Here is a 6,888-nt window from a genome sequence, read left to right as displayed (position 1 = left end):
AAATAACCATCCATTGTCATGTAATATCCACAAAACAATTTTAAACATCTCTATAAGGGTCTCCATCTTCCATTCAACTCCTACAAAAAAGTGAAATAAAAAAGATATTACCAAACTAAAAAAAATAGTTCAAATTAATGTAAATAAATAGGTAATAAAATATTGAAAATGGTTTCAATTTTACCCAAAACTTGCAACCACAACTTCAGATTTATCTTCATCAATGGAGTCTTCATCACTAGAAACCTCGTCCTTTGGTGAGAGAAAGAGATTGGGCGTAGCGGTGGTTTTGTGAAATTGGTGAGAGAGAGCGAGAGCCGAGAAAATTAGGGTTTAGTAATTTCTATATTTCATTAAATACTATATTAGAATTTGGTAAGATCTAAAGCTGTAGGATTAAAATCTTTAATCTCCTACAAATCTCTATTAATCTCTATTTTACATATAAAACATCAATTATCAAATATTTTTAAATAACATATATACATAAAGATATATATTATTTATAAATACTAGATCGGGCCGGGCCTAAAAAATTAGGCCCAAACCTAACCCTAAATTTTGCGGGCTTGATGCGGGCCTAGGGCCTTAACAAAAAACCTAGGCCCAAGCCCGGATTTTCCAGGCCGACTGAAATGATCACCCCTAGTTTTAACACTACTTGAAGAAAAGAAAGAAGGCATAGAGGATTTGGGTGTGTGATACAAACAAACAAGCATCAATTTTCCCCGAGTTTGGGTGTATGATAAGGGTAATTTTGTAAATGTAGACAAGTAATTTCATAAATGGTGATGCTTTCCGTTTGGGTCATTGACGGAAATGAGATTTTTGTCTAATTATTTAAAAATCCAGGGAAGGTTTTTGCTAAAATAAAACTATAGGAGAGGTTTTTATGATTATTAGAAACTTCAGTAGAGGTTTTTGTATTTCACCCTAAAATTTAAGGTTTTACACTTGGGATTTTTGGATTGCAATCCCCCTCAGAAATCTAATTTGCAGCCCCCTCCTAGTAGACTAGTTGCCCCCCCTAACCCGCATGCTACCTGTGAATTTGGCATCAGTACACGGACAGGATTCAGTCCACCCCTAGTCTACTAGTAGCTCAACCTAGGGGTGGACTGAACGGTAAAAACCCCTTTACACTTTACATACTTGCATTTATACTCCTTCCAAAATAAGGGAAAGCTTTTACAATGGTCCAAAAACTTTAGGAAGGTTTTAGTAATTTACCCTAATTTTCAAAACATTTTAGTAACAATTGAAAAATTCCCGAAACTTTAAAATGTGACAATTTAGTACCTATCGTTAATGGACCATTCACGTGACCTCATCTGTGATTTAAGAAATTTGACAATGTCAAAATTACTCTTAAAAAATACACTATTCATCATCTTCTTTTTCAAGGAAAATGAAACGGAATCCAAAGGACTCGCCGCTAGCCACCACCATGGCCAACAGGAGGATAAAGAGTTTAAGACCGTCCGTCTAATGGACAGCACGCGCATGCTGCTATCGTGATCTTCATCGTCAATCGCTCTTGCTTTCCTCGTCTCCATTGCTCTGTTTCTCTGTTGCTCTTTGTCTGTTACTCACCTGTTTACTTCAACACTCTTACATTCAAGTGGCAACAAATGCAGGCGGAGTTGCACTTATAGGTCCCATCTTCATCTCTCTCTGTATTTCTCTTCTCTTTCTAGCTTTGTAGAGGTACAGGCAGATGAATTTCACGATGTCTCATTCTGAAACCAAACTTTATCCTTCCCTCCATTCAAAGGACCCAACAAATTCCTCGAGAGGTTCATAGATTTCAAGCTCGAACACGAAGACAAACGCGAAATGTCCAAAACGAAACTAGACAAACCGTTCTCTACCAGATCCAACTCGCTCAACATCTCACTACACCAAGAATCCGAAGCCGACGAGAGGTTCCCGGTAATATTCATACGCTTCAGCACCAATGACTCCAAACGCTCCAAGCTCAAGAGAGACGAAGCAATAGACTTAAAATCGGAGGCTAACAGGATAGAACTTAGATCAAGAGCTGAAATTTTGGAATCCTTACATGTAATTTCACTGAAACTGCAAGGATTCTGATTCCACTGCCAATTTTGGAGTAAATTTGGATTTAAAACCACAAGAATTCCATCCCCCGAATCCGGTGGCAGCAGATGCACAGTGGCAGTGAACAATGGATGTGGAAACCATGGTTCAGACCGAAACAGTGACGATGAACAGTATGATACAGAAATCATGGCTCGGATTGGAAGAATGGCTATGAACAATGCAGGAACAGTAACGGTGAACTTTTGTTTAATTTTGACTCTATGAATACTAATTTTCTTTCTCTGGTTTTATTTTTTGTGGCGAGAAACAACATCGGTATTATAATGATGGTAAACAGTAAAAAATTAGATGAAACATGAGGGCCGCATTAAATTTAATATTCGGGTAGGAAATTGGCACTCGGCTAAATTACAGGTACCTATCGGATATTTTCCCTATCTTATATCCTATTTACTTGCCTTTCACCCGATTCCTAATCCTGACCTACTAAGTAGTAACCTTATCCTCCCTTTTTTTACCATAACAGCCTCTCTGCAACCATTTACCGAAGACCGGAGAATGACACACATCGATTTTCCTGATAACATATCGCCATTTCCCGATGCCGGAGACCTACTGTATGGCAATCGGACCGCCATCTCATCTCCTCTCGAGATAGAATTTCGATCGCTGTTGCCTCTCCAGAAGCTTCGTCCAATTAGAGGTAACAGAGGAGATTCAGCGGAATATTCAGATTGTCCGGCGAATTTCCATGAAGTTGAGTTCCGGGAAAAGGCTGAATCCGCAAACTTACTGAATCGTCACCAGTCAATTGTTGCTCTTCCACCAGAAATCGAATTTGAGCCCTCGCTACCGATACAGACGCTCCCTCCACTGAGAACCGGTGGAGATAATACGGAGTGTTGTAGTTCTCCCGCGAGCGCTGGTGAAGTAATAGAATTTCCTGAAAAGGAAGGTGAATCTGGAAGCAGGTGGGATACGCTTGCGCTGCTGAAGGTAGTTGACACAGGAAACAGGTGGCCGCAAGCGGAAACGCTCGCGCTGCTGAAAATACGGTCGGAGATGGATGCGGAGTTCAGGAATGCAAAGCCTAAGGGACCTCTTTGGGAGATCGTATCCAGGTAACCTTTCCTTTTCCTTTTCTTCATTGGGAGATGGCGTTGGACCGTTGGTTGAATTTGGGATTCGTGTGTCAAAGGAGGTTTGCAAAGGCCTTTTCTGTCTTCTGTTACCCTAAGAATTCTTTTATACTTATAACTATAAGTACGGAAATAATAGTAGATAAAATAATTGTTAATTTCGCAGTAATTTTTCAGAGGATTGGTATACGTTCTCCTACTGGTTTTATATACTTGCAAGACCTAATTGATAAGCATATAGCCTGTTTGGACGCCGCTTGAAACGAAAGGATTCCTTTGTGCTCTTTCTTTAAATTTTACAGTTCAAATTCACCATCTAAATTAGTAGACCCCTTCCCGATTGTTCTTTAGGGATGTAAGGTTGTTAAAAAATGTTTAAAAGAGACCATTTTTTATTTTATTTTTTTGAAGTGAACTCATTTTTGCCTTTTCTTAGATCATCCTGAACTGAATCCATTTGAGATGATGGCACTGTCTGTTCAAATGATATCCAGAACTAAAGGGATGTTTCCATTTTACGTGGCATTTGATCAGGCCACTAATTTTGTTATTTCCTTTCCTTCTTTTTTTTTTTTTTTGATGAATCGTTATTTCCTTTCCTCCTAATCTAGAGGGATTCTTGTCTCCTTTTTCTTTTTTCTTTTTTTGTGAGACGGTAAATAAATTCAAGAGTTAAAGGGCTCTTCCCCATTATTAAAATATGGTGCTTGAGACATTCCACCATTCTCAAGACCCTGACTTTAGGTGGTTAAGACACTCCCGAAGCTATTTGTTCCACCTCCCTTCCCCATTTTCTTTCTCTCTTTTTTCCCGTTATCAGAAGCAACTTAATGTGAGACATCTTAATCATTTTATCCAAAAAGTCGAAACAATGCTTTTGGAAGTCATTCCAAACATTGCAGCAGCAAAAAATATACAGCTTTTTCTTTTGTAGTGAGGAAGTCATAGTATTATTAGCATATTCTCCTTTTTGAGTTTTTACTAGTATTTCAAATGACTGGATCAATAAAAATGGAAAGCAAGGATAGCTGATTATGCTGTTCTTTTTCATTAAACTGTTTCCGACTTAAACCTTTGCTTACAGAAATTGAGATTTTTTATTCTTGTTTGTTGGAGCCGTTCCTTGATTTCTTCATCTAATGAATGGTGCATTTATTCCCTTGGCCATAACACAAAAGTTAAACTGATGAGATGGTCCTCTCCATCCAATAAATTGGACATTGAACTCTATTATACCATAGGTTAAAATGTGACTGCCGTGTTGTTCTTTCTCAGGCAATGACCAATCTAAGAGGTCTATCATCAGTTGGATACCGGATGAATGAGCATTGAAAGGCTTTTTGTTTGTGAATTGTGACATCTCAATTTCCCATTGTTTCAGTTATATGTTCTGAGGCTTATTATGTCTTGATCTTTATTTTTCTTTCCTCTTCTTTGGCTCCCTGAAGTGTTCTTATGAACTTGATCAGGAAACTTGAGGGATTGGGGTACCACAGAAACCCAAAAAAATGCAAAGAGAAATTTGAGAACATTTACAAGTATTACAAGAGAACCAAGCAAAGACAAGCAGGTGGCCATGGTGATAAAACATACAAGTTTGTTGGTGAACTTGAAGCTTTATTTAATCAGAACAACAAGAATCCTAGTTCTGAAACTTTGTCATTGGATGTTACTAGAATCCAAAGCCCAGAACCTGTACAGAATCCAAGACAAAATATCAGCTCGGATACCAACCCAGTTGATTTCCTGTCTGACTTCATCTCTTCTTCTTCTTCTTCTGATGATGATGATGATGATTCAATGTCAGAGGACATTACAGAATCCATGAATGGGAAAAGGAAGAGAAAAACAAGGAAGAAGCTTGATCTTTTCTTGGATAATTTAATGAAGAAGGTAATCAAGAAGCAAGAAGAGATGCATAGACACTTGATTGAGACATTAGAGAAGAGGGAGAGGGATAGGATGATCAGAGAAGAAGAATGGAAGAAGCAAGAGATGGAGAGGATTAAGAAGGATAAGGAGATGAGGGCCCAAGAGACATCTCGTAGCTTAGCCCTCCTTTCTTTCATACAAAAGGTTTTGGGTCAGCAGTTCTACGTTCCACAGTCTCCAGAATTGTCATACCTTGGAGAAGAACAAGATGAGAAACATGATAAGACAGATTACAGTTTTGATCCCAGTAACAGGAGATGGCCAAAAGCTGAGGTACAAGCCCTTATCACGCTTAGAATCTCAATGGACCATAAGTTCCGAACTACTGTTCCAAAAGTCCCCTTGTGGGAAGAGATATCTCTTGCAATGTCTGCCATGGGCTATAGCCGGACTGCTAAGAAGTGTAAAGAAAAATGGGAGAACATTAACAAATACTTCAAGAGATCAATAGAAAATCGCAAGACACGTCCTGAAAATGCAAAGACATGCCCATATTTTCATGAGTTGGCTATCTTGTACAAAAATGGTCTCATAAATCCTGGAAATGCCCTTAGTAATACAACTAATGCAAACGAGGACAAGAGCATAACTGAAGAAATACCTGAATCTTAGATCCTTGTTTCTAATTCTTTTTTCAATGTCAGACCTTGAACAAGGTAGTGAAATTTCAGTCTAATAGCCTCCCTTGACGTATTTAATGGCATCAGTTTATCTATTATCTCATTCTCCCTGGTGCCTCAATATTCCTTTCATCAGTCTGTTTAATCACTCTATAAGAGAACATGTAATTTTGCTCTTTCTGTATACTTCTGATGGATTGAATAGGTGTTCTAAGGATATTGAACATAGTAACAAACAACTTTTTCCATATAATTTTGATAGACTAGTAGGATGATATCTACCTCCATTTGAACAATCTGTAGTGAAATAGCTTGTGTGGAGGTCTTGAACCTAAAGTTATAAAATCAAAGTGATGGCCTGTTTTTTCTTTTATTTCTTCTTGTTTATTAGCTCCCCCCCCCCAACAATACTACTTGAGGTAAGTTTATTTTTCTTCACTATTTCTCCAATCTGAGCAAATGCAATTGGCCTGTTTGAGAGGGCTTTCCTTCGTACGTAGTTGCTTTGGTTCTGTTTCAGAAAAGAGTTACTAGCAGAGGTTGGTTCGGACTTCGGAGGGGTCCGGATCTGGTCCCAACAGCCATCACAGCTGTGCATTGGAAACATCTCACTATGGAAGACAAGGGTAATGTTCCCAACACGGCTGCAATGGCTGTTGAGACCGGTTGTTAGGACCCTCGTGTGTTGGGACTAGATATAAACTCGGTTCTGAGAAACATTAAGGGAGTGGCTGGCGCTAACAATATATGTTTTTGAAACTGGACTCGAGAATATGTTTTAGGTTTCAGTTTTGAAAACAAAAACAATCAATAACATGCTCTTGTGTTTTTGTTTTAAGAAACAATCTGTTTTCAAATTAAATGGTTTTGATTTGTTTTTAAAACTGACCACAAGAAAAACGATTCATGTTGTACCCCTTAAATGGCTGTATGATGATTAAATTTTGGCTCTTGGTGTTTTTTTGTTTTTTTTGTGTGTGTGTGTCTTCTTCTTCCAAAATTAAAAGCCTAGTATAGAAGTCCTTCAACGGATAACCAAATAAGGATGGTTACAAAGCATGAGAACTGTGATTAAGAAGATGATTTGGAAAAGGATTAAAGTAGAAGAAGAGGAAAAGGATGAAGAAAAGAAA

The 6,888-nt window shown here is 38.2% G+C and overlaps 1 protein-coding gene across 2 annotated transcripts; it reads left to right on the top strand.

Moving 5' to 3' along the window:
* Positions 1 to 1,027: 1,027 nt before the first annotated feature.
* On the top strand, positions 1,028 to 5,991 carry LOC104594253 (trihelix transcription factor DF1-like). Of its 2 annotated transcripts, XM_088897785.1 has the most exons (3): positions 1,028 to 2,478; positions 2,591 to 3,185; positions 4,673 to 5,991. In XM_088897785.1, exons 2-3 carry the CDS (start codon positions 2,623 to 2,625, stop codon positions 5,745 to 5,747), a joined length of 1,638 nt encoding a protein of 545 aa, XP_088753911.1. In that variant the 5' UTR covers positions 1,028 to 2,478; positions 2,591 to 2,622; the 3' UTR covers positions 5,748 to 5,991. The 2 variants fall into 2 exon arrangements, with proteins under 2 accessions (XP_088753911.1, XP_010252772.1); XM_010254470.3 differs by having other exon boundaries at positions 1,028 to 3,185.
* Positions 5,992 to 6,888: the final 897 nt, after the last annotated feature.

Source organism: Nelumbo nucifera, chromosome 1 (assembly GCF_055504915.1).
Source record: "Nelumbo nucifera cultivar China Antique chromosome 1, China Antique-T2T, whole genome shotgun sequence".
In the NCBI taxonomy this organism is placed as follows: domain Eukaryota; kingdom Viridiplantae; phylum Streptophyta; class Magnoliopsida; order Proteales; family Nelumbonaceae; genus Nelumbo; species Nelumbo nucifera.
Note: the sequence above shows the minus strand (reverse complement) of the source record. Positions and strands in the feature narration are given on the sequence as shown.

What these genes read in the sequence shown, in the direction of transcription:
- LOC104594253 (XM_010254470.3), top strand. Translation starts at nt 2,413, where the DNA reads ATGAAACATGAGGGCCGCATTAAATTTAATATTCGGGTAGGAAATTGG. An exon ending in CTTTGGGAGATCGTATCCAG is followed by an intron (nt 3,186 to 4,672) that starts GTAACCTTTCCT and finishes GAACTTGATCAG; the next exon opens with GAAACTTGAGGGATTGGGGT.